Genomic DNA, 27,902 nt, shown 5'->3' with positions numbered 1-27,902 from the left:
GACAGCGAAATGTCGCTCAAGGACAACGCACGCAAATTCGGAGCTGGCGGTCAAACTTTGACGCCCCGCCACACAATCGACGCAATTCTCGGACTCAAAAATCGCAACGGCCAAGCGCAGAGCCAGCTGCAGGCAGCAGCCGAGGGCAGCAGTGATGGTAAGTGGGATGATCGATCTACCAGATGAGTGTGTTCTGAGAGTCAAATGTCTGCTATGGATGGACAGGCTAGGACTGTCCATCTAAGAGAGCGGCTATATATGTACTAAAATAGTACTAAATAGAAGTTTATGCCTATAGACAAGGGGTTTCCATGTATGAACTAATACTAGTTACTACTAATAGTAAATACAGGGACTGTCCATCTGAGAAGATTGCTATATATGTTCTAAAAAGGAGCTAATAGAAGTTTAGCCTTTAGTTTCAGTATATGTACTAAATACGACTGTCTGTCTAAGCTTAGACAGACATTATTTAGACACACATGTAACCGAAGTTATCAAATAGGTCTATTCAATGGGAAGTGCATATATGTACTAAAATTAAAGCCTTCGTTTTTCTTATGGATTTCTATAAATATAGGTGATTTACTATGAGAGACTTCAAGGCTATCAAATTTCACATGTTTTTATATGATAATATAGGAGATCCCCATATGTGTACTAAATGAATCTTCCATATATGTACTAAGTTTGGTATAACGTTCACAAAATAATGTTCTAAACACGGCTGTTTATCTCTAGCAATGCAGCTCCCTCAGTAAGTGTACTAAATTTTACACCCAGTAGTCTCTCCCGCTCAGTAAGCTCAACTTGCGTCGAGCAGAGTGTGGCAATCGGAATGCCGATAGAGCGATAAACGATAAGCGCAATGCAAATCGATTTCAATTACAGTGCCACACACTGGTGAATGGGTAATGGGGAACGGGGAGCGGGGAACGGTGCATTGTTGCGAAATCAACAAACACAATCGCAAAATTATATTAGCATTTATTTTGGGCTCAACTACATCGCGTGGGCCGCAAGTCGTTTGGGCTTGGCTTGGCTCTAACTGCTATTCTACTCCCATTTTTTTTCTTAGCTACCTTTTCCACTCTCCCTCTCTTTCTCTCTCACTCACTCACTCTCTCAGCTGGCATTTTGGCGTCTGGTGTGCGATGCACGACAGCTGATAAGGAGAAATCAGTCAACGGTAATCGTTTACATGGCCAAAGTGGGATTAGAGCCCGTTCTTCTTCTTCTTTTTCCGTTCTTTTTAGTCTATTTAAAAGTTTTATTACATATTCCATCCAGTTAGTTGCAGTCGTTATTTTGAAGGCTTTTTAACTGGATTATAGTGGGATTTATGTCGCTGTCGGTGCCAGTCGCCAAACTGAACTCTGCTTAACGAACTGCCCAAAGCGCCTTCTGCTGCCTCCCTTTCTTATTCTTCCCCCCTTCCTATTCTTCGTCTTCTTCTACTGCCTTGGCACGTCGTTAAAAATGTATTTTATTTTGTGTTTTGATTGCCAACGAGCGATTGTCGCACAGCAAAAGGCACAGCACAACGAAAACAACTGAAATTTGCGAGTTGTGAAAAATGGGCGGCCAGAAGTGAGTTTCCTTTCACCTGAAAAGCCATTTGCGACAGGTGATATAGGTAGTGTTGAAAATGAGATAATAAGTGCAGCTATTGTTGCCAGCATTTATAGCTGAAAGTGGTTTATTGGAGATGTACATGACAGATATTTCATAAACTATTGGTATGTGGGGGCTGACTCTGGCAGAATTGGTGATCTAAAATTTGGAGAAAAAAAAGAGAGAATTAAATTATTGTCAAGAGAAATAAGAGAGATGCAGGAAGGGTATATTTGATATAGATACATAGATAAAATTTGTTATATAAAATATTCCAAAACCTCCTACTCCTCCTCTTAACCTTCTGCCGAACTATATGTTCGTATGTACGTATATATATAATCTTGATTCAAAGATCAAAATTTCAGTACAATATGAAAAAGGAAGAGAGACAGATAGCTATTAAAACAGAGCGAGATGGAGATATCTAGCTATCCAGCTATTGTCTAGGCAATTTCCTGCTTGTCATTTAACGAGTTGAGCGAGACACATTGAAGGCGAAATCAATCAAAAGACGTTGCAAATTAATTTAATTAAGGCCTGCGCTGAGAAGCGCAAAGAGAGGCAGCTAGCTACATCGACAATGGAAGAGAAACAACTGCTAAACAAGTTGTGTAAACACAAGAGGCAAAAAAATAGAAGAAGAAGAAGAAAAAAAACGAAGCGAACGATACAAAGCGCAAAATTAAATGGCCGCAAATTAATTAGAAGCCAGCAAATAAGCTGGCTAAGCAGGTGAGGCAGCAGGAGGGGAGTGAAGGAAGCCCGAAGAGGTTTGCACTGAAACTCTAAGTCATAATCATAATTGAAGTGCGGCTAGACGCAAGCTGTCAAAAAGCATTTAAACTGACAGCGCTGGCGTCACACGAAGTGAGAGAGCGAGAGAGACAGAGAGAGGGAGTAAGAGTGGGACATAGAGAGAGTGAGAGAGAGCGAGTGAGAGAGAGAGAGAGCCGGAGAGGCCAAGAGCTGCAAGTGCATTAAGGCAAATGCAAACTAAAGCAAGTCAGATCAAGATAAATAAGCAAGCCAAAAGACATTGTGTGTGTATGTGTGTGTGCCTGTGTGAGTGTATATGTAGAGTCACATGCCCATTCCCGTTTGATGCGGCATTAAATTGAGCATTAAGTCACTTTAATGATCTTAATGCGTGTCCGAAGCGAGCTAAACGCGCGTCGGTGTGCGCGGCTTATTAACAACAATAACAACAACAACAGCAACAACAACAGCAAGCGGAGCACTTCACTTCAGTTGAGCCAGACAAATTGATTGACAGTTTTTGTTTATGGCTCGTTTGATTTTGTGATATGCGGCTCGATTGGCTGCGTTGGCCAAAGCGCAGCTCGAGTATCTTTTCATCTCAAATATATATACGTATATATATGTATGCATATCTCGGGCAACGCCGGAAGATCAGTTAATACACAAGTTGCTGTTGTGCATTTCCTTTTGTTAAGTGTGGCTGCTCTGGCCCAGGCCTGGTCTACCTGCGCTGCTTACCTGTTGCCAATGACTCTCCGAAAACATTTCAATTAGGCCGCCTAATGGCCAAGTTTGATGTGATGTTTCTGTCAAATCATGCGATTAATGTCAATTTTGTTACAGTAAACGCTCGCTAAATTGTAACGAGCCCCGGCTCAGCCTCGGGCCCAGGCAAAGAGGCTCCACTCTCAATTAGCAAGTTGAGGGCGTTTTGAGTTCGCCTTTGTCTGCCCTTTGCTCAGTAGCTGACTTAATTTGTACCTTTTAACATTTCAACTTGACTCCCTCCCACTCTCTTCCTCTCTCTGTCTCTCTCTCTCTCTCTCTCTCTCTCTCTCTCTCTCTCTCTCCCTCTCTCTCTCTCTCTCTCTGTCTTTTCATAGTCAAATTTGTTAACAATCCAAAATTTCCAGCTGCCAAGTTTAATTGCCAGAGCTAATGGCCAAAGCCAACGAAATCATTTCTTAATTGAACTGTCGATCAGGCAATTTGCTCGCGACTCTATGAATGAATAGTGAATAAGTAAAGAGTGAATTGTGAATAGTGTGTGAGCTTCGCCTTGAACTGCAGCTGCTGCTTCAGCTCTCATAGTTGATCTGATAAAGAGAAAAGTTTTATTCATGATCAAGGCCAAGTTGAAGAGCTGAGCTGGATTTACAGTGGGAGCAGAAGATATTCGTGAGTTTTTCTTAAACTGAAGTATAGGCAATCTATTATATGAATCTATGACTGAAGCAATGAATAAATATGATAAAAGAAGACTTGCAAGAAGAGTTCTATATAGGAGATTATCTAGGGTATATATGTATATTAGAAATATTATCAGCAGCACACAAAAATGAATTTGCTGAAGAAGAAGAATCTCAGATTGCAGATAGAAAGTAAACAGATCTAGAGATTATATTCAGTTATCTAAGGATTTTTTTTCGATTGATGGGTATCGCTAGTTCAAGGCAGATGCAGTAAAATAAATTCGTATATGAAAAGATCCTACATCAAAAGCTATTTGCATTGAAGGGCAACACTCACACACACACACACACCGACCCTAACTGGCACATGTGAACCAAAACTATACGCAAATTTAATAAATTAAATGAAATACAAAAGCTTTGATTACGCAGTCATGCGTGTGTGTGTGTGTGTGTGTGTTGAGGTGTGTAAATCATGTTGATCGTGAATCCATTCAACTCGCATTCGTGTTGGTCTTTTCTCAAGCACACGCAATTAGCGCACGCACTCGGTGTGGCCTACGGAGGCGATGCCCTAGCCGAACATTTCGGCCTGGCTCTGACTCTGGCTCTGACTCTGACTTGGGTTCGAGATTGCGGCTACTGGCGCTGCGGCACCTCATGCGGCGTTCACGCCTTTCCTAAATGCTCTTTTCTATTATTACACACATATTTATTATTATTATTATTATAATAAGTTTTCATTGTTGTTGTTGTTGTTGTTGTTGCTGCTGTTGTTGGCCTTTTGTGCTACCGCATTTTGGTTTCTCACTTTGTTTCAGCATTTTTGTAAAGTTTTTGTTAATTTCATTAACTACAAATGAAGCCCATGCGGTGCGTGTAAATTTCGTTTGATTGGATGAATTTGTGGCTGCTGTTTGGGCCCCCTCCCCTGAGTTAATTAGCCAAAAAAAGAAACATTTGACCCACTTTGAGCGCTGAGAAAAGCCACCAAGAGAAAACAAGTAAGAAAGCTCTAGTCGAGACTACTCGACTACGAGATCCCTGAACCCTTGGAGTAATAGCTATTTCAATAATTTTTCGCGTCTTTCAGCTTACACAAGAAACACGCGCACACACACACACATACACACACACACACACACACTCACGCACGCACGCACGCACACACAGGCATACATACACACACATACATACACACACACACACACACATACACAAACAATTACATACATATACACACACAAGCATAAACACGCATGGGCTGCAGTGAGCGGTTACTATGAGAATTTAATTGCTTAATAACTTTTTTTGTGGACGTACGATCTTCATGAAACATTCAGATTATGATTATAACATGGATATGCATGTAATTGCCAAAGCACAAGTCTCTAGTATTTGAAATACGCTTTTTACAAAAGTGAGGGTGAGGGGGTGAATTTAAGGGTGGGGGGTAAATTTTAAGAAAAATCGAAATTGTATAAATTGCATATAAGCATACATTTAAAATTTGGAGACTCTAGCAATAAAGGTGTAGAAGATATAATTTTATAACTGGTTTTCGCTAAGGTTTTTTATCGATAAAAAAAGATAGGGATGAGTTATCGATTTTTAATGATAAACTTGATATGCGCGCTGTAATTACGGACATTTTAAAAAAAATTTGAAGTCTCTAGCGCTTATATCTTCTGAAATCGACGCGTTCATACATACGGACAGACGGACAGACGGACAGACGGACGGACGGACAGACGGACAGACGGACAGACAGACGGACAGGGCCAAATCAACTCAACTCGTCGCCCTGATCAAGAATATATATACTTTGTGGGGTCTGCCACGCCTCCTTCTGCCTGTTACATACATTTCAACAAAACCATTATACCCTGATTTCCCATTGAAAATGGGTTCAGGGTATAAACATCAATAGGACTAATTATTGCACGTAATTACATTAGACAATCATCGTCAATGCAAATTAAATCGATGGCGATGACGACGTCGATGTATGTATGTAAGTACATCAGAAAGCAATTACTCGAAAGACTAACGAATAATTACAGAATCGTTAATTGGATTTTGGATTCGAATGAAAACTCAATTCAACATTGAAATCGAATTGAGCCAACACGAACTAAAGAGACAAACAAATGCAAAAGTCAACCACTTTGTATACCCACTCGATAGAAATCAGTTGCAATACCCAGTCGTAATGCCCTGTAGGAATGTTCACCCTATAATAATAGAGCCACTTTGTATACCCTTTCTATATGGATTAACTGAATATTGCATTCCTGAATGCTAAATCAATCTGTTGCTTGTCTAGGAATACCTATCCATAAGCCCAACCTGTAAGACCTCTCTGCATATTCATTCACTTATCTCAGTTATCTTTTATTCATAATTTCTAACTATGATACCATATTTTTTCTCTCTCCCTCTCTGTTGCTCTTCCCTGTCCCTATTTAGTATAATCTTAACTATGATACCGTATATCGTATTATTCTATGCCAATTCCATACTGAAACTCTTTTCGATTTCTAATTTCATGTTATTATGCCGACAAATTGATATTGAGTAAGCCTAGAAATGGGAATCTATCATCATCTTATGTAACTGCTATGCTTCAGGGCTGTTCATAACTCCATGCATATAATTTCAATCATGATTCACTCACTCTACGTTAGACGTTTGACCATTTCCACATAATACTCTAGCATTTGCTGGCCTGATTAGATTTTAATTAGCCTTTGAGTTGGGCTGGCTGGACAGTTGGCCAAGTCATAAAGCTGTCGCTGCCCATGTGGTTAAAAGCCCTGACGCGGTAATAACAATGTGTTATTTAATTTTGGGTTGCAAACAAACCACCCGAGTGCGCCACCCAAAACCATCCAGACTAAACCGAATCGAGCCTGAACTAACACCCACCCACCCACACAGGCAGCCGCCCACCTGCACCCACACCTGTTGGCCATTAATAAACGGCTTTCAATTAGTCGCCTCGTATTTACAATGTGAGGCAATAAAAATTCTCAGAAAGAGCGAAATGCCGAAGGCCGAAGGCAACTCCCGGCCGAGGAGTGGTGCAGCGCGGGCGGCCCTAGTGGTGCGACGGGGGCATTAGGTGCGAGGTCGGTGGCTCTAATGGGCGTTCTGGCTCGGCTCGACTGTAGCACACATATCACGTGACATGCGAGGAAGTCATTAGTTGTCGCCGTCAATAGACTAGTGGGAGGCGAGCAGAGAGTGGAGAGTAGAGCGTAGAGAGAGTGGAGTGGAGTGAGAGTTAGTGCGAGTGCGAGTGAGGGAGAAGGAGCTATGCCGAGTATAGAGTGTGGGTATACAAGGATGCATATAGAATAGGAGGTAGATAAGATGAATGGAAGAGAGAGAGATAGAGCGAGAGGGGGGGGGGGGGGGAAGAAAAAGAGAGAAAGATAGATAGAGTGAGAGATAGAGTTTGGTATAGTTACAGAAAAGGTCGAGATGGATATGTCTATAGTGAGAGAGAGAGAGAGAGACAGAGAGAGAGAGAGAGAGCAGAACAGAGTAAAGAAGTATTAACTCATATATCTTCGAGCCTTCGATTGGTATTGCTCTCTACTCTATATGATATAATGAGTTCCTTCAGCTATGCTAGAGTAGACTAGAGATTTCTCATACACCAGAGCTATGCTATGGTGTATGAGAGATCTGTAATCTACTCTCGCATAGCTGAAAGGCCTCATTATGTCATACACTCTTCTGCTGCACCACCCACACTTTCTCTCTCTCTCTCGCTCGCTCACAACACACTCTTTACCTTTCCAGGTGATGGCGATGCCTCGATGGCAGAGGACGATGCCACCGATCTGCGCTGCAGCAGCATGTCGCTGACTCAGCTGCGCCACATGGACAATCACATGGCCAGCATGCTGCAGCAGCACTCGAAGAACGGCCTTAGCTATGGGCCGCCAACACCGCCGGCGCCGCCGCCGCAGCAACAGCAGCAGTCGCAGCAGCAGCAGCAGCAGCACCCGTCGCAGTCGCAGCAGTCGCCACTGGCGCCGCATCATCACGGCGCTTCCTTTGGCTACCACAACGCCTTTGGCTACAATCACGGCGGCGCCACGCACTTTGGCCACCAGGAGGAGGCGGCGGCGGCCGGCAACTACCTCAACTCGATGCACCAGATGGTGGAGGCCAATCAATTGCAGCCGCAGTCGCAGTCGCACTCGCAGGTGGGGCAAATGGGGCAGCTGGCCCCGCCGCCGCCCTCGGCCGCCGTCTACGGCAGTCACCAGCAGCACTTGGCAGCGCTCGCTGCGCATGCGCAGGAGCAGCACAATAAATATGCCAAGTCATCGTCGCCAGCCTCTGCTGCTGCGGCTGCCGCTGCTGGCAGCTACTTTCAGCCGGAGGGGCAGAGCTCGGCAATTGGTGTGAGTGCAGCACGCGACTACGACGAGCGTTCCATGTCCTCGGGCAGCGAGCTGGAGGAGGACGAGGAGCATGATGCCGCAAAGCTGCAACACGAAGCGAGCATCAACATCGACGTCACCTCCCCACCCACGCCGCGACCCATCGGCAGCAGCAGCAGCAGCGGCGGCAGCGGCAGCGGCGGCAACAGCAACAAGCGCAAATCCACCTTCATCGACGATAATGAAGCGAAATTAGCCAACGGTCAGTCGCTGGCCAATTATGGCATCAGAGCGCGCAGCCTCGACGAGGTGCAACAGCAACAGCAGCAGCAACAACAGCAACAGCAGCAACACTTTCAGCATGAATATCGCAACAACAATAGCAACAACAACAATCAGGTGGAGCATGTGGAGCGTCTGAATGGGGACAATGACAGTTTGGTCAACGGCAGCTGCGCCTCCAGCGAGGATCTCAATCAGACCAACAGCAGTGAGCAGGGCGAGAAAATTACATCCGGCAGCGATGACGAAGGTGAGCGAGTGTGAACTAGTTCGATGCGTGAATTTGTTTCCTGAGCTAACTGCGCATGTATTATCAACTAGTTCCGTTAGTTGAGATCTTTGATGACAATCATAAGTGAGAGAGAGCTAGCTCACTCTGAAGAGTCAGAACTGTGAACTAGTGAATCGTTCATGAGCTGAGATTAGTTCTTTGCTGGATATAGTTCACATCAGTTCAGGAATGAATATTTCAATTGAACTTTAGCTACAGAGAAACAGAACAGCTCTCTTCTACTGGTTCTCTCTCTCACTCACTCTCTCTCTCTCTCTCTCTGTCGCCCTCTCCAGGCCAGGACGACAACTGCGCCAAGAAGAAGCATCGCCGCAATCGCACCACATTCACCACCTATCAGCTGCATGAGCTGGAGCGCGCCTTTGAGAAATCGCACTATCCGGACGTCTATTCGCGCGAGGAGCTGGCCATGAAGGTGAATCTGCCTGAAGTGCGTGTCCAGGTGAGTTATCATTGGCCAGCCGGGCCAGGCACCAGCCTTATTTACGAGCTCGCTCTTTGCTAATTGTGCAATCAACATGTCTGCCCAGCCAGGCGCCGGAAATTAAATAATTTCCGTTTGCAATTTATTTTAACGAAATTAAGCTGTGCCAACTAAAGCAGCGCCCCCTCCGCCGCTTCCCAGAGAGACACTGGCCAGCTAGCCATATGTTATGGCCAGACAAGTATTTATGTTGCGCGTAGATATATTGGCCTGCAAATTGGGTTGTTTACTCCGACAATAATATATCATGTCTAGAAGTAGATCTTGAAAAACAAAATAAACAGATTAAAGCTAGTTGCTAAATTGCCTGAAGAAGAAACTATATACATATATAATCGAATGTTTTTTAGTGAATGTCAGAGTTAAAGTCAATCGTTCAGTCAGTTAATCTAATATGGTTTATGTATCGCTCATCAGTAAGCAGATATAATGACTAAGGCTATGCATTGCTCAACAGTCATTGACTGACTAATGTAGTAATTGTTGTACTCTTATAGCAGGCAATTTAGCAACTAGCTTTAAACTGTTTAAAGCTAAATTGCTTGAAGAAGAAACTATATACATATATAATCGAATGTTTTTTAGTGAATGTCAGAGTTAAGTCAATCATTCAGTCAGTTGATCTAATATGGCTTATATGTCGCTTATCAGTAAGCAGATATAATGACTAAGGCTATGCATTGGTCATCAGTCATTGACTGACTAATGTAGCAATTGTTGTACTCTTATAGCTTAATGCTAACTGTTTTATATACGTATGTAGATACAGTTGGCAGTAAGTTTTTAGAGTTTCTTGAGCTTTATGATCTTAAAAATGTGAAGACCATATCTAAGCTTAGTTTCGTAGTTCTAATTGCTAAAGACTCTTTGCGGCTCAATGCAATCTCAACCGTCACTGAGTCATTCATTGCTTCATGTCATTACTCTACTCTATCATTTGTTCCTCCCATATATTCGTTCAGTCTCCGTTGCAGCAGATTTTTCCTGCACCTTGCAGCACACTCAAAATGAGCTTCAATCGCTGCTCACCCACCGAATACTCCAGCTCCGCCCCCGCACAGATTGACTGCCTCTGCGGGTTGTCTGTGCCGAAAGGAGTAACTTTTTCGCAGCTGAACAGAAAAGTGGGAGGGGGCAGGGAAAAACTTGCGCAACTTTCTTTCAGTGCATATTAAAATTTATGTCTCAATTGCGAAATGACAATGCGAATGACAAGACTCGCGTCCTCTGGCAGCGCAGCTACCCATTTATGCTGAGGGAATTATGCACTCTCGCGAGTGTATGCGCCTTTCATGCTCGCTCGCGCCGATGCATGTCTGGCTGCCATTTATTTCGGGTGGCAAATTGCGACATTAACGGGCGGGGCGCCTCGTAAATTCCTTTCACGGCGGTGTAGCATAAAAGACGCCCGACGCGGCAATCGGAGAAGCCCAAAAGCGAAGGCAAGTGCAGCTGGAACTCTGCTCGACTACCAGATACTCTGTACAAAAAAGTGAGAAGTGGGAAAGAGAGAGAGAGAGAGAGAAAGAGTATAGGGGAAGACAGAAGCGACGGAGAAGAGACGTGAGAGGTGACTAAGACAGAGCTTGACACGAGAGAAGATAGAGGGGAATTGAAGGAACCTATCGATACTTTAGGCTAGCACCTTTCACTCTCTTATGCATAAGCAGCCTATTTGAAGTTTCTTCTCCTATACAACATCTCTCCAATATCAAGCTTAAATATGCTCCCATTGCCTGTTACATACACTCCCTCCCAAACTACATACCCAATCGAGCATCTACCTCTCAATAGAGCTCTGCAATCATAGAGCTCGAGTGGCATTTTCTATATAGCTAACATATCTATATCTCACTGTCTATTATTTGACTTAGCTGTTGCCCTTTTATTGGGGCGGCCATCTAATTGCATAGCTGTACAATGGACTCGAGCCTAAGCCCGTCGCCCTGTGGCATAGTTTTTATGTGTTATTCTCCAAGTCAGGAACTGAGTGGGTAAACTGAGGACCTCGCCTGCAGCTCGAAAGTCGAAAGCCGAAAGTCGGAAGGCGACAGGCGACAGGCGACAGTCTCGACTGACGGCAAAGGACATATCAAATTTCATGAATTCGTTTACTCAGACGACAAATCATTTTTATTGACTAAACATTATCGCAGCTCTCTCTCTCTCTTCCTCTCTCTCTGTCGTCCTCTCTCTCTCTGCTTGGCAACACAAATATATGCACATAAATAAATAAACAAATTTGAGAGAAGCAACAAAAAAATATAAGTAAACGAAATACAAAGGTAATGAACGAAAATCGCATAAAAATTTTCTTTGCCGCGTTTTATCCGCGTTTCTCTAGATGGCCGTACGGCCCTCATGTGTCACTTTGTCAAATTGACACGAATTCAAATTTGGGCGAATGCAGCTCGGCTAGATATACCTTTAACCCCCATTTACCCACCCACCCACACCCTCGCACCTGCCTACCCTTAACCCTTGGTATACGAGGCAGGCGCGTCCCCAAGTTCAACTCGTTTTAAATGACCTGGAAAACATTGAGAAAGGGGTATATTGAGATGAATGTGAGAGATGGCTAAGGAACTGAAGAAGAGCTGAGATTATCTATCCATATTCCCATGTATATCCAACTGTCTCTGCTTCCGTTTGATATCTCATATCTCGGAAAGTATAAAACCTAGAGGCTTTCAATTTTAGATATATTTATTTGTATGCATTTCGTTTTGAATGTAGCAAAACTTATTTTTTCCAATATTGCAAGACCTTACCATCACTAAAAGTCTTCTTTGCTGTTTGGTCTGTTGCACATATCTCGAGACCTATATGAGGTAAAGATATCAAATTAGGTATACCGTTTACACTAATGCATATGCAGCTTCTGCTTTCTTCTTTTTTCTATAGCTCTTTTATTGCTCATTATAATAAACAAAAGCTTGGGCTGACATATATACCACATGCAAATGCAACAACAGGGTATCTCTTCGTCTTGCACTAGATAGAAGATTACGCTGATTTCCTTTGCTTTTTCCTTTCGATTTGGTGGGCACATTTTTTCGGTCTGCACACCCTCTGCCAGTGTGTGTGTGTGTGTGTAATCGCATTTGCGGTTAGTTTGCATGAAGTTCTAGTTATCGTTGGAGCTGGGTGGAAATTGCTTGGTGTGCAACTCGTTGAAGGTGGAAATTTGTTTTGATTAAGTTTGCACACACACACACACATACACACACACAGGGAGACATATATGCTCGAAAAGAAAACATAAAAGAAAAGTGAACTATGAAAACGGAATCGAGTTGTTCGTGGTTTGTGGGTGGATGGGGCTCAGTGGGGCTCGGTGGGTCTCGGTACCCAGTTCAGTCAATCAGTGGCTCAATATTCAGTTCAATTTCTCGTTTAGATGAGTTCATTTGCCAACTCGGCGAGGGCGGTTGGTGGGGCTGTGGGGCTGTTGGGCTGTGGGGGCGTGGCCTGAAGAGTAACATGTATTGTAATAGATTTGCTAAATGTTTGTTTAAAAAGTTTGATTGGATTTTTGCATTTGATGCATTGTGTGCTCGCATTTGGCATTGTTGCGGCTTGTTTGATTGTTGTTTAAATGGCCAATATTGCCCTGGCACTCGTTTACATTGTTGTAATAGAAACGAGCAGTTGCCTCTCCTCTCTCCCCTCCTGAAATAGAAAAGAGTAAAAGACAACAGCAGCGGCAGCAGCAGAATAACCAAAATTGCCAAATCAAATTGAAATTGTGTCATTTTGTGGTTTGGCCAAGGCAATTAATATGCCAACCACAGGCAGCTATACCAACTCTCTTTCCCCCCCCCTCCCCCTCTCTCTCTCTCGCTCTCTCTTTGGCTATAGCCAGCTTAAGCTAGGTCTTATCTGCGATCGTAACCAAAACAAAATGCGTTAAGCCGCCAAATTAAACAACAGCTTAACGGGCTAAACAAACGCAAGACACATCATTAACGCTGAGACGGCGCAGCGAGTCCTGTGAGTCCTGTCAGTCCTGTGAGCCCGAACATATGGCTCGGCGCGCAAGTGCCTGCCATAGATGACAATTATTTTATTTGGATTACACGCTGACAGCTCACAAATTTCCGTTCGAGGGTTTGCCAAAGTTGCCACGTTTAAGGGTTAAACGTGCCCCAATCATACGCCGCATTTAACACAATCGAGTGGGTTAGACAGACGCGCAGACAGCACAGCAACAACAACAACAACAACAACGACGAAAAAAAAAGAGTTTAATTAAAACCTAATTTAGCATGGCAAAGCAAAGCAAATTGCAGAAAGAACTTTTGCTCTCGGGCATTGATTGATGGCCGGCAACTGGAGCAGGCATCTCGCTCAAAACTAAATGAATAACATATATCGAATGAGGCTAAAGCAATTGACTTGCTAAAGCAAATTTAGGAAAACTATGCTGAAGCTTTGAGTGAGTTAGCTGAAGGCAGAAATGAGTGTGGGTTGAATGTGTGACAGAGAAGAGTAGATAAAAGAGCCATAAAGGTCTGCTGGAATAGTTAGGAAAAGCTTTATTTGTGTGGGCTATATATATTAAGCATTCGATAGTCCATATTCGATTTTCGATTTGCAACATTCAAATATATGAAATTCGCTATATTGAAAAACTCTTCAAGAGAAGCTGCTGCATTTCGTAGAAGGCTTTATTACGTCCTTCACTTAAATGTTTTCCCCAACTCTCTTATTTCTTGCGTTCCCATTCTTCCTCTGCTGCATAAGCTATTCACAATTATCGACAGCCTCATCGATATATTTAAGTATCGATAGATTGACAGTTGCCTCTACTCTCTTATAGGTCTCCAACACTAGTTCTAGGTATTTTAGAGTAGTTCTATGTATTTAGCAGAAACCTGCTCTATTACTCATTCACAATGGCTTGGCGTGTCTGGAGCCTCTTGTCTGATTGTTTTAGGTAAATCAAATAAAAACGAAAAACAATGCACGATCTTTGTTATATGCCATATTTGCCGTATTTATATATTATTTTTGCTAACATGCGTTCACGTTCAGCAAATAGTCAAGCGGGGACAATTTTTATTATTAATATTATTGTGGCAGCAAGCGGAGAAATGGCTGTCAATTATTTTGCATGGCCCAATGATTAAATATCGTAAAACTGTCAAGGAAAATATACCGAATGCAGAATGGCAGCGAGGAAAAACAAATGGAAAATGGCCAAAAGGGAAACACGATTTAATATACACATAAGAAATGTTTGTTTATATGCATATTGCGCATACGACGCGTGTGACGTGCCAGAGCCGCTGTCTGACTGCCTCTGTGTGTGTGTGTCCATGTGTGTCTGTGTGTGTGTGTGTGCGTGTGTGTTTGTGTGCATAAAAAGCAAACAAATAAAAATGTCATTTCACTAACAAATAAAATAGATTTTTATTGCAATTCCAATTTTGCCTCCGTTTAGACATTTATAGTATGTTTATTTCTTGACTACCCCCACCCAGCCGGCTCGCCCTCTCCCTCTGCCTCTCTCACTCACACTGTCTGTCGTCTGTCTGTAACGCTCCATTTGTCTATTGCCTATCGACAGCTGTAAGCGAGTCGATTCGCCTCGCTTTCGTCTTCGCTTTCGCTTTCGTTTTCACATGTCGTAATAATAATAATGCATATTAGGTTCATTTGCGGACCTTTTTTATTGAAATCCTATACAAATCTAATAATGAAAATAATCAGAAAGCAAGCCAAAGGCAAAGGCAAACGCAGAGCCCAAACAGACAGCGAGTGTGAGAAAGAGAGAGAGAGAGAGAGAGAGAGAGAGAGAGATGGAGACAGAGTTCTCAATATCGAAAATTGGAATTGCCAACAATTGCATAAATGAGCTCCATTTTTAGTTGTCTTTCTCTCTCTCTCTCTCTCTCTCTCTCTCTCTCTCTCTCTCTATCTCTCTCTCTCTCTCTCTCTCTCTCTGGGGAAGTCAACTTTTTGGTTTGGCTCGCGTTTTCAATTGCCGCCAATTGGGCATTCTCTGTGATTTGCTTGGCGCCCAAGTGACCTATGACCTGAGTGCGCTGTGACCTCTGACCTTTAAACCGTGATCCCTAATCCCTGAGCTGCCTGTTATATAACACAGCCAATAGTATTCGACCTCAGACACTCTCGCTCCCAGCGAGCGTATTTATAGCTCGGATGAATGCTAAAAAGTTACTCAACGACAGCTGTACTCAAGTGCCGTTATTAATGCGTGGGCGTAGAACAATTAACACATTATGCCACCTTTGACACAAGCACACACCAACACACCAACACACACACACACACACACACCAAGTGCATAGACCACAACAAAGCAGCCGCAAGGGTAAATAATAAATAAATATAAATAAATAAAAGCAAGTCAACTCAAGTCAAGTATGAGGGTTGCCTGTCCCTAGGTGTGCCTGTGTGTGTGTGTGTGTGTGTGCTGTGCACATCTGCTGCTAATTCAAAATTATGCTGAAATAAACTGTCCAACAACACAAAGAGCCAGCCAACACTTGAAGGCGAGCTGACTAATTATGTCAAATAAATATGAAAAAAGGAAACCAAAACAAAGAAATATGCAAAATGCCGTTAAAATAGGAACTACAGTGAGACCTGGCTATGAAGTACCAATACGAAAAGCAAGCAAATTAAAGCAGTTTATGTATTGTATATCAAATGTATAACAGGACACGCTGGCTAGAAGGAAATGTATAGAAGAGCAGCAGCAAAATAATAGGTAAGATTACCTATATATGTATATGCTCTTGATCAGGTTGACAAGTCTGACTAAAAATCCAAAATCTAGTATTGGTCTTATTTATTTTATTATAATCATCTTTTGCTCTTCTTCTTATAATTAACTATCTAGCTCTAATTACTTTCATATCAGTGCAAATTCTTATACAGCTTTCACTTTTTACTCGTAACTCGACAAATCTAAGAGCTGTAGACTTTACCTTTGATATATATGTATATATATATACTAACTGCAATGGGGGCTCTTATGAAGTCTCTTTATAAGTACGCTGTGTCGAGTCCAATTTATGCTTTTGCCCAAGCAAAGCTATTTCTGTGATTTGACTCCAGTCATCCACAAGATAGGGTAATGCATTAAATATTTGCTTATCTATGTGGATTTCTGGTTGTAGCTATTATCGCTATTAGCTATTATTTCATGTTGTACAGCCTTTGATCTCTATCAATAGCAATATATACCCCGAGCAAATTCTGCCCCAAGCTAAGTCTGTCATATTTGTATATGGAAACACTTATTCAAAATCCAAAAGTACAGTTTACTCTCTCTCACTCTCTCTCTCTCTCTCTCTCTCTCTCACTCTCTCTGCAATGTTACTTGTGCCTAAACAAATCCATTTACATCACAATTTGCCGCTCGTTAATACGAAAAGAGAGAAAAAAATAGAATTATAAAAGAAAAACAATTTGCGAGCTTATTCGATTTGCCGTGAAGCACTTTTTTCTCCGCTTGTGTAAAAAAGGGATTCAGCGCGCTGCTCTTGACATCTGACACATAACGCAATCAAAGAGCGCAAGTGCCATAATGCAATAATAATAATAATAATAATAATGCGAAGCTTCGGAGCAATCGTGTCCTGTTGCTGTCGCTGCTAACTTTTGACTCCGAGGCCTCTGGGCGAACAGATGTGCAACTCATTACACAGCATTTAGGCACACATCAAATTGAATAATATTCATAAGCGCAGGGGGTGCGCGAGAGCAGGAGCAGCCACCCCCTTCGCGAGTCCTTCAATGTCCTTCAGCCTGGACATGCACTTGACGACTCAAGTGCGACGCTCGATGCTCTCGATGCTCCTTGACTCGAGCCAACCAACTAAGCAGCTGCTCACTGCAGAGATATTTCTCACAGCTCATCTGTCTCTCTCTCTCTCTCTCTCTCTGTGGCGCTGTCTCCCTGCGATATATATATTCTTATAAAACGTAATTGCAACTGTAATTGTAATTGTATTCGCATGATTACATTTGATCATATTTTGTTTCAGTTTAAGCCAAACATATTTACGCTCCGCTTAGGGGTTGCGCATGCAGCGCTATGTTGGCTGCCCTCCTTATTTATATATCCAGTTTTTCTGTTTTCCTTTTTTGTCGTTCCTTTATGTCGTGCCTTTATTGTTACCCCTAATGTCAAGTGAGGTTATGTTTGTGCGGTGTGCGCGCATGTCCTGGGGGTTGCTGCAGCGGCCTGTCGACGGGGCAAAATGATTTATAATTTCATTCCTTTTGATTTATACACTTTTATTGAAATGTGTTGACAGGTTACGCTAAATTCGATATGAAGCCTAACGAAATTATGAGTGAAAGGAGGCCGTGCAGCGTCCTGCGTCCTGCGTGCTTCGTCCTCCTTCCTAGTGACAGCCACTAGGCAAATCCGACGCACGCGCTCGTCATTTGATTTGATTAGCCGGGGCAAAAAGCGCAACCAGCCGCCGATCGAGTCGCTTGAGTACACGAAGGACACGTTTCGCAGCTTAAATTACGCACACGCTGCGCCACGTTGTCCTTTAGCCAAGAAAGGATGCGACGCATTGCCCGAGCTGTGGCCTCCATATGAACGGCGGCTGCTTTAAAGTCCTGTGCCCAGCGGCTGAGACAGACAACGACGTTGGCAACGACACCCTTTGGCCAGGACGAGGGACAGGACGAGGGCCAGGACGAGAGCCAGGCCAAACTCAATAAGTCGCATAAAGGAATGAAATTGGATGCCATTGCGGCAAACAAACAACAAATGCCTCAACAAACGATGCCGACAATGTAGTCCTAGCTCTCTCTCTCTCCCTCGCTCTCTCTCTCTCTCTCTCTTTCTCTGTTGTGCTTGCCAACTGCGTCTTCTTTTGGCTTAATTAATTGCGACACGCATTCGCTTGGCCCATCGCCGATCTCCGTCGCAGGTAGAGCCACGCCTACGCAAGAGGCGGCTTCGCTTTTGCTTTCCTTTGTGCCAGGAGCTTCTAATGGGGGTTAATTGAAAGCGGCAAAGCTCAAGCGAGAGCACAAAGGAGCTAGAATTGATCAGGCTAAACAATAAAGTTGAATTAGCTGTGCGACAAACCAATATCATGGCTGGAATGTGAGATGGAGTGGGTGAGTTGGCAAAGAAAGGATTCAGTCTCTGGCTACGCATGCTCAAACAGCGGCTATTTGTTGAATTTGAGATCGATAGCGCTTAAACTATCCGAGATATAGAAAAAAAGCAGACCATATTATCTATTTATATAGCTAAGCCCTTCTCTGCGCATCTCATGTATGCGATGGAGTCCCTAAGGTCCTTATGCACATAGAATTTATAATAATAAAGATGATTCCATTTAATAAGTCTTTCTCTAATGCATTACTCGTAAGCCTCCCTCTCACTCTCACTCTCCTTCTCTTTCTCATCCACCTGATACCCCCACCTCCCACTCCAGTGCCTAATTGAGCCTATGTAGGCGCATGATTGTTTGATTCATTCTTAAGAATATCTCTTTACATCTGTCAAAGGTATGCCGCTCACAGTCTCTCTCTCTCTCTTTCTGCCTCTCCCGCTCTTTCTCTCTTATCTGCTGTCAGTTTAAATGAGCGTTGGCTTAAGTTGTCAAATTAGTGCGGAAGAAAACAATTTCGATTTTGGTCGAGTCAATCAAAAAAATATTCACCCAGCGAGATACAGCGAGAAACGTTGAGAAAAAAGAAATTTTCAACAGAAATGCGGCAGGTACTTATAAGAATTTGTGCCCCATAACAGCTGTAGCACGAGTGCTCTAGTCGGGTGTAGATGACTAGGAGATTACCCTGTGAATACCTTTGGAAACGCGTAATCCTTGAACTCTTTTCTGTTAAAGCTGTGAGCTTCTTGCCTGGGAGTGAAGAGAACGGAAGGAAGGGCAGACGGTAGAAGAAAGAGAGCAGAGGGGCCAATTTTGCAATTTTAGTTGTGATAAGAGAAAAGAGAACAAACAGCTCGATATATAGAAAACTAGTTAAATTATTCAATGACTCGGCAGCAGGAACAGACAGGGAGACAGACTAAAAGAAGAGTAGACAAAGTTAGATCAACTCAGCAGCTGCTCCCTATCAAACACCCTCACTGGCCTCTCCTGCCCTGCCGTTACATACTCTCTCACGATATGAACATAACCTGTTTGGGCTATATTCACGGGGTATCCAGGGTATAAAAAAAGAAAAAACGATATGTGAAATGTGACTTAATCAGCTTTATATAAATGCTTGTTTTGACAACGAGCAGGAGCAGCAGGCCACTCACTTTGACAGGGTTTTTGGTTGTCAACCCACACACACACACGCACACACACACAAGCTGCTTATTATAATTATATGGAATATATACATATATGTTTGTTTATGCATTTTTATATACATTTCCATTTGACATGCTTTGTGGGTCTTTTTTTGATTTCCGCTTTTAATTAATTTTGTGTAACATGCTAATTGGTTTTATGCGTTCTGCTTCAATCATTTGCTTATTATAACATTTTTTGTTGTTGTTGCTGTTGTTGTTGCTCTTGTTGTTGCTGTTTGTTGAATAAATCATAAAACACTTAAATAATTTTCCGTGCGCTTTGCCACTTTATTATGTGCTAATTAATCACCTAACAAATTTTTCGGCTTCCATATTTTAGTTTTTTTTTGTTTCTGTTCTCCTTCAGTCTTGGCGCACGCACAAAATACAAAATATAATTAAGTTATCAAGCAACGGCAACAACAACAACAACAGCTACAAAAACTTGAACAACTTTTAATATATGCAGCAGAGTTTGTTAGCTCCTCTCGCAACGTTGACTAATTTATTTTGTCATAAAACATTATTCAAATTATGCGAGTAATCAGCCAGCGAGAAAAGCCGCTACTCCTGCCCCCTTCTTTCCACTCCTGCCTCCTGCTGCTTCCTCTTGCCTCCTCCTGCCTCTCCTAATGCGTGGGCAGTGCAATGAGCGAATCAGCCAGCGCGAGAAGCCGCGACTCCCCCAGCCTGCCTCCTGCTTCCTACCTCCCTTTCTCCTTCCTTCTCCTCGCCTCCTGCTGCCTTCTTCTCCTCTAAAGCGTGGCCTGCGCCAATAGCCTCTGGTTAAAACAAAAATTAATGTGCGCTTAGAAGCAATGGACATGGCTGTGTGACTGTGCGAGGGCTGTTACCTGAGTTGCTCATGAATTGAGAATTCAGCATATAAAATACACAAATATAATAATGCAGTTTGCGAGGGCTGTTTGACAAGTAGCTGACCTCTCTATGCTGACTCTAATTTAACTCTTCTAGATTCCCAGATGACTTGCATGCGTATCAAACTGCCCTCGCGCATGAGCTGACATTGTTTCGCTTAGCCACAGTTGCAAATTAAAATTGCGTTCTGCGAGTGTCAACCAAAGAGCAAGAGAGAGAGAGAGAGAGTGAGCGCTCAGACTAATAACTGCTTTGCTTTGAGTGAAGCGTGTGACACAGTTGAACTACCCACGCCCCCTTGCGAGCCCTAATCAGTGCGATGCTGGTCGACGACTATTTGCCAAAGCAGCTGCTACTCCTGCTCTTGCTCCTGCTCCTGCTCCTGCTCCTGCTGCTGCTGCTGGGCATATTTTGTCGTTCTTTGTAGCCGATTTAACTGCTTATTAACTGTGCGTGCGCTCACTGGGTCGCTCGCTGGGTCTGTTCGCGGCGTTGCTCCTGCCTTTGTGCTGCTCGGCATGTCAGCGAGTAAATAAATAGCTAATTAAATACAGGGTGACACGTGGCGCACTGCAAACATACGCCCCGGCAAACAGACCAAGTCGAATTACCCGCCGCCCCTAACCAGAGGCCAAGTCAAAGTCAATTCAAGTTGAGCAGAAGAAAAGAGAGAGAAAGTGCGAGACAGAGGGGGATAGAGAGTGGGAAGAAAAAAAGGCCACAATTGAAATCGGTAGGTAATTTGAGCGAGCGTTGATCGAGTGGGTGTCAAGCTATAGAGTGAAGCTGATGCAAGGGGGGAGGAGTAGGAGGGGGGGCTAAGGACACTCGCCTTTGACTTTTCACATGCGTTATTTGAGGCGTGGCAGTTGGGCCTGCAGCTGGCAGGCCGCAGAGATAGAGAGAGAGGAAGAGAGAGGGAGAGGGAGAGTCGTGTGTCTCGCTTTGAATTACAACAATTCGTATGCAAGCGAAACTATTATTAAGCATAATGAGGACCCAGGACACTTGAGCTCCTCCTGCTAAGCACACATAGTCTAAAACAAATCCAGAATAGTCCAAATGCAACTCTTATGGCAGAGTTGATGAAGGGTTTGGAGTAAAACACTTGGAAAGTCCTAAACACACACGAGAAAACAAATTTGGAGTTTGAAGAGCTTCGAAATGAAATTTTAACGAGCGACTGATGAAGGACAGGTTGAAAATGATTCGGGACTAATCACATTTGATGTGAAAGGTATTGCTAGTGCTTGGTGAATTTATTTAAATTCGGGTTTACGAAAAAAGAAGGTGGGAAAATGAAAATGAAGCCATACGACATGCGAGAAGCGAAGGAAGGAAAGGAAAGAGATATGGAGGCACATTAATTAATGGATTAATGAATATATAATAGGTAACTAAATTCAATATCGAAATTGGAGAACCATAGAGGATACTATATAAAAGATTGTTTTCAAATAAAATTGAGTCCCCGAGAGAGAGAGAGAGAGGGAGAGAGAGATGCAGGAGAGTTGGAAAAGAGCTGCAAATAATTATAATAATTGAAATGCCTATCAAGGCATAATTTAAATTGAAGTGCCTATGAAAGACTTACCCAATATGTGTGTATGATTCAGACTCTTCTCAAAGTTCCTCGGAGCGAACGTCGTGAACCGTCTTGGTCGGGAGTGAAGCGGCTCTGGAGTGTAAATCAATATGCTTGTCGGCTTCTAAACTAATTAAAACATCTTCTTCTGTGCGCGCTTTGTGTGCCGCCGAAAAAAAGCTTTTGTTCGCTCCTGCTCTGCACAGGATATGGCTCAGGCACAGAGAGAGAGAGAGAGAGAGCGACAGAAAGAGAGCAAGAGAGAGAGTTTGAGCTCTGCCGGAACTAAAAGCCAAACAACAATGCAGAAGCAGAGAACATGTCATAAACTAGCGCTAAAAGGACGCCACGCTGTGTCTTTGTTCGGGACTGGGTAAGCGGCAGGCGGGAGTCGGGAGTCGTACCGGATCGGGTTGGGTCTGAAATTATGACAGGCTCAACTCAGGTCGGCTGTCTGCTGTCTGATGTCTGGCGAAATCCTGCACAGGCATATAATTAGGGTCGGGCCAGAGGGAGCTCGCTGCGCTAGGGTTTGCCTCAGCGCCGTCGTTTTTTCCTTTTTAATTGAATTAAAGCTTCCACACGGCAGATGCATTGCATTGGCATTAGTTTAGGCGCCGCTATCAATATCCTCGAGCGCAGCAGGAGTTTTCATATTAATTATAATGCATTGCCTCGACTGAACGACTGAACGAGCGCAATTAAATGCTTATCGCAATCAAATTTGATTGAATTGCACGAGGCATGGAAAAGCGATTGGCAGTTGCAATGCTTATGCAATACGTATAATTGCGGCTCTAGATTCATTTCGAGCGATACGCGCAGCCATTTCCCCATAGACTCTTTTCGGGGCTAGTTAGCCAAAGAGCACTTAGCCAATGGCCATAAACGGTTTTCCAATTTGTTTGGCCACAAAAGCCGAGAGAGAGTCAAGGCCCAAACGGAAGTATTGCTATGCATATTTCTCAACAATAAACGTGTAATGGACAAGCCACTCACTATCTCTCTCTCTCTCTGTCTCTCTCTCTCTCTCTCTGTCGTTTGCTCTGCGTGTGCGTTGCAAAAGTTGGCAACAGTTTTATTAAGCTGCTGAACTCTTGTGTGTTAAAAGTCAATTTTCCAATTTGCAAACTGTCAAAAACATTCGAAAAGCAATTTGTGCACACACAGAGAGAGAGAGAGAGCGAGAGAGTGAGAGAGAGAGGTAGAACGAGAGAGTACAAGCCAAATTGCGTATACGCCTTGTATGCTGCTTTTGCTTTTTGGGCGACGACACTTTGCGGCAGAAGTTTTCCAATAAAATGGCAAAACTTTGCTGCGAACAAAATTAAAGAAGACGAAAGAGGAGGAAGAGCAGCAGGAGCAGGAGACAGACGGAGCAGGAGCAGCAGTAGAAGGAGCAGCAGCGTAACGTGCGCTGTGGGCTTTCGGCCCTTTGCTTTTTGGGGGTTGACGCTGGCGACGCTTGTGACGCTGGCGACGCTTGTGACGCTGGCAGCGCTGTTGGCGACGCAAATTGTTTGCTGCCAATGTGAAGTTTATGAAAAAGATTAAAGTTGAAAAGTGGTTGACGAGGCGCACGGCATGAGGAGGCGAGGGGGCGTGGCAGCTGTTGCGGCCAGGCGCGTGCTCTTAGCTCGGCAGCATCCCAGCTCCAGCATCATATGAATGGCAAATGCTGGAGGCATTCGCTTGGGTTTGCTGGGTTTGCTGGCTTTTTGGGCGGGCTAGCACAAAATGTAGCAAAATTGAAAATGGCTGAAGCATGCGTATGTGTGTGAGTGTGTGTGTGTGTTTGTATTTGTTGTCTATGGGGTGGAAAATTGAGTTTGGCTGAGTGGGAGGTGGAGAGAGCGAGAGAGAGAGAGAGAGAGAGACACAGAGACTGCACGCCCAGTCGAGCAAAACAGCCAAAGATGAAAGCAGACAATTTGCCAAAGCTCATAATGAAGTTGTTAATGATGTTGATGATGCTGTTGATGTGGCTGATGGGCGTGCCAGCCATCAATATATACAAACAAACACACATACATACACATGCACGCGCTGCCTCTTGCTGGCTACTCTCGCCCCCTCTTGCTCTCTCTCTCTCTCTCTCTCTCTCTCTCTCTCTCTCTCTCTCTCTCTCTCGGTCGCTCGCTTTGTGGCGCTTATGACGCACCATGAATGGAAATTACAAAATTGATTTTGATGATTTAATTAAAATGAAGAAGCACAAACTCAAATTATAACAGTCGGCGTACAGCAGCTAGGCAGCCAGCCAGGCAGAGAGGCAGGCAGAGAGGCAGACAGCGAGGCAGGCAGAGAGGCAGCTAGGCAGCCAGACTTTGGCTCAGGCTTTGCTCTTCATCTGCTTCCACAGCCAAATGTCAATATTCATTTAACATTTGAAGCTTCTACTCGATGTGTATATGTGTGTATATGTATGTGTGAGTGTGGGTGTGGGTGTGTGTGGATGGAGGCCAACTGTGGCCTAGAGCTGCTAACTTTAATTTATTTTCTTCGTACAGATTTGAGCGACAGGAAATTAGACTTTGAGACAACTCTGTGAGTGTGTGTGTGTGTGTGTGTGTGTGTGTGTGTTAGCTCCTTGAGCTTTGTTATTTCTGACTCTCGACAAGGCTAATTGATCTGTTTTTCTTTTATTATTATTAACAAATGTTTTGCAGCCATATATTGGCAGATTTTTACTGAATGAAATGGAAATATAAGCGCGACTTTTAGTGAAGAATTTCATACTATAAGCTGAGATAGCTCTGCTTATTTTAGTGTGCATGACTTGGAGATTCGTTGGGCTGTACGAAAGGCAGAATTACTAATTAGAATTACTAATTATACAAGTATATTTGAATGATACATGTATATGGCTCCTATCCTGTCCAGACTATAATAAAATGTAATCAGCACTCGAAAAGTACTTCGGAATATATTTTACAAAAGCTTTTACGTTGAACTACTTCTTGCTTATACAAATATAAAACGAAGTATGAATGTATACGAATAGCATCACAAAGCGCCATGGAGATGCTCATCCAACAATTGAGATGCTCATCCTTTTGTTATTTGTTGCCTACTTTTTGGAGCTTCACAAAATTTATAAAGAATCATTTCCATTCAGCCGTTATATTATTGGGCCAGCCGAGTGCCAATTAGCGAGCAGTTTCAATGGCTTTAACAGCTTAATTACTTTGCTAAAGCGCTGTTTGACTCGTAGGGAAAACAAGAAATTTTCACTTTCTGTTTGCATTCGCCAACAACATGTTCCCTAACAGAGCAGCGAAAGGGAGCGAGGGAGAGGGAGATAGATGGAGGCGGATACTGTGGCAACTGTGGCTGCTGCTGATGCTGATGCCGATGCTGTTGCTGCACGCTCTGCAAATTTGTAATGCAAATCAGTTTTTGCCTGTGCGTCAAATTGACAACGAAAATAATTTTACGCGCCATTATGTTTAATTAAACAGCCGGAGCAACCAAAGCGCCGCACACAAGCACACACACACACACACACACACAAAGTGAGAGAGAGGCAGTGAGAAATATATATACACACGCACACACTCTGGCTTGTTTATGTATTTTGTGGCAGAGCTCAGAGCTCGACTAAAAACAACCACAGCAACAACAACAAGAACAACAACAACAACAAGAGCAGCAGCAAGAGCAACATGAACGACATAATGGTAATGAAATTTCCATCAGAAATAATTTCTTATTAATTTGCGCAAATTGCATTTAATTACTTTGAGCGCAGCAGCAGCGGCGCCGACGGCATAACGGAAATCCAAAATACGCCAACCATTTCACTCGCACCCGCTCCCGACGGCTTCAATCATTCCTTCGTGCTCACTCGCACTCGCACTCGCACTCGCTCACTCCTTCGTTCAGTCTCTCGCCTTTGCACTCTCTTTGAATTGCTCTCTTTGCTTTAATTAGACAGACGCTTTGCCTGCGCTTTGGTTGGTGGCAGAGCTGTTCACAAACACACACACACACACACACACGCATATTGTAACGATAATTCTAATTATAGCCACGGGCACTAATTGAATTTTATTTCTACAGCTTTGGCTACGTCAATCGCTGTTCTAGTTGTTGATGTTGTTGCTGCCGCTTGCTGCTGCTGTTACGCCATTTTGTTTGTCTAACTGTCTGTCTGCCCCAGCCCCTGCCTCTGCCGTTGCTGCTTAGCCTCTGCTTTGCTCGGCTCTGCTCTGCTCACGCTTTAGCTGTCTATCTCGCTCTGGCTCGTTGTGCGGCTGTTTTCATTAACAATTTTGGCTGGGCGGCCATTTTGCTTTTTTGTTCAACTTGATGTCTCTCTCCCTCTCTGTCTTTCTCCCGCTGTCTCCCATCCTGTCGCTGTTCTTCAGCTCATCATGGCTGCGTAATTAAGCTCATTCAGTTTTCCAATTATGTTGGATGACCTTCATTTCGCTCTTGTTGTTGTTGCTGTTGTTGTTGGCGTCTGTTTAGACACTCGCCATTTTGTGCCTGATTAAATTAACGCTCATCTCCTCTACTGCGTTTAATTGCCTTCCGCGCGATTTGCTGTTTAATTAACTGGCACCTTCTTTATTTTCGCCTCCTCTTGTGCTATTTTTTAGGTCTGGTTCCAGAATCGACGCGCCAAGTGGCGTCGCCAGGAGAAGTCGGAGAGCCTGCGTCTGGGCCTGACGCACTTTACGCAGCTGCCGCATCGCTTGGGCTGCGGCGCATCCGGCCTGCCCGTCGATCCGTGGCTCTCCCCACCGCTGCTGAGCGCGCTGCCAGGTGAGTCTCGAGATGTTACAACTGAGTAGAAGAGAGACTCATTTGAATTATTGTTGGCTTCGCAGGTTTCTTGTCGCATCCGCAGACCGTTTATCCCAGCTATCTGACCCCGCCGCTCAGCCTGGCCCCGGGCAATCTGACCATGAGCAGTCTGGCTGCCATGGGCCATCACCATGGGCCGCCGCCGCCACCGCCGCCGCATGGACCGCACAGCGGTCAGCTGCCGCCACCGCCACCCAACGGGCCCCAACCGCCGCCCCCACCCCAGCATCCGCATGCGCACGCCCTCGCGGGCCACCATGCGGTGCCGCTGTCCCATCTGTCGCCGCACCTGTCACGCATGTCACCGCATGCAACGTCGCTGACGCCGCTGCCCCCAACTACGACTGCTTGCTCGACCACCTCGTCCTCGTCCTCGTCGCTGGAGTGCAGCGGCCCAGACGTGTGCATGTCACCACAAAACCTCAGCATTTCGAATGCCGACTCGAACGGGGATCTGCGCGACTGCAGCGACGCGGATGCCGGCAGCAGCAACGGCGCCGGCGGCCACGGCCTGGAGAAGTGCAGCAACGAGCTGCTCGACGTGGGCCGCGAGAGTCCTCCGCCCACATCCTCCTCGCTGGCCCTCAAGCGCGCCTCAGCTGGGACGCCGCCTTCCGTCGACATGCGCAGCAACTCGATCGCCACGCTGCGCATCAAGGCCAAGGAGCATCTCGATAATCTCAACAAGGGCCTCGTCTCCATGGTCTGAATGGTGCAGCAATTCACACAAGTTAAACTCGATGCGTTAGGCCTTAGTTCTTCTACACAGAATCCAATCACAGAGATTTATATATAAATAATCATAAATGTTTAGTTGCTTGAGAGTTTTAGTTTAGAGAATTTCATCGTTGTAAATCTAATTTCTATTAGAAGAGATCAGATCAAATCAGAGCAGAGCAGAGCAGATCATAGCGGAAGTCCCAGTGAGTAAAGGATCTTTTAAATCATCAAATCATATAATAATAGGATTTTAATGTGCATATAGAGCTATTTGTAACATCTCTCTAATTCCTAAAGACAGAAACTAACTATAATAATGATAACTATAATAATACTGATGAATAA

The 27,902-nt window shown here is 44.0% G+C and overlaps 1 protein-coding gene across 4 annotated transcripts in view; it reads left to right on the top strand.

Annotated features, from left to right (window-relative positions):
- Positions 1-27,902, top strand: part of Rx (Retinal homeobox domain-containing protein Rx) — a 50,960-nt gene extending 23,058 nt beyond the window's left edge. For all 4 annotated transcript variants that reach the window (XM_018012846.2, XM_089472023.1, XM_089472022.1 and 1 more), the window contains 5 exons: positions 2-157; positions 7,599-8,720; positions 9,038-9,204; positions 26,630-26,795; positions 26,861-27,902. In XM_018012846.2, the coding sequence (XP_017868335.1) occupies positions 10-157; positions 7,599-8,720; positions 9,038-9,204; positions 26,630-26,795; positions 26,861-27,546 (2,289 nt within the window). In that variant the 5' untranslated portion in view covers positions 2-9 and the 3' untranslated portion in view covers positions 27,547-27,902. The remainder of the gene's footprint in view (position 1; positions 158-7,598; positions 8,721-9,037; positions 9,205-26,629; positions 26,796-26,860) is intronic.

This window comes from Drosophila arizonae, chromosome 5, assembly GCF_054131065.1.
Source record: "Drosophila arizonae isolate 15081-1271.41 chromosome 5, UAZ_ARI_1.0, whole genome shotgun sequence".
Taxonomy (NCBI): domain Eukaryota; kingdom Metazoa; phylum Arthropoda; class Insecta; order Diptera; family Drosophilidae; genus Drosophila; species Drosophila arizonae.
Note: the sequence above shows the minus strand (reverse complement) of the source record. Positions and strands in the feature narration are given on the sequence as shown.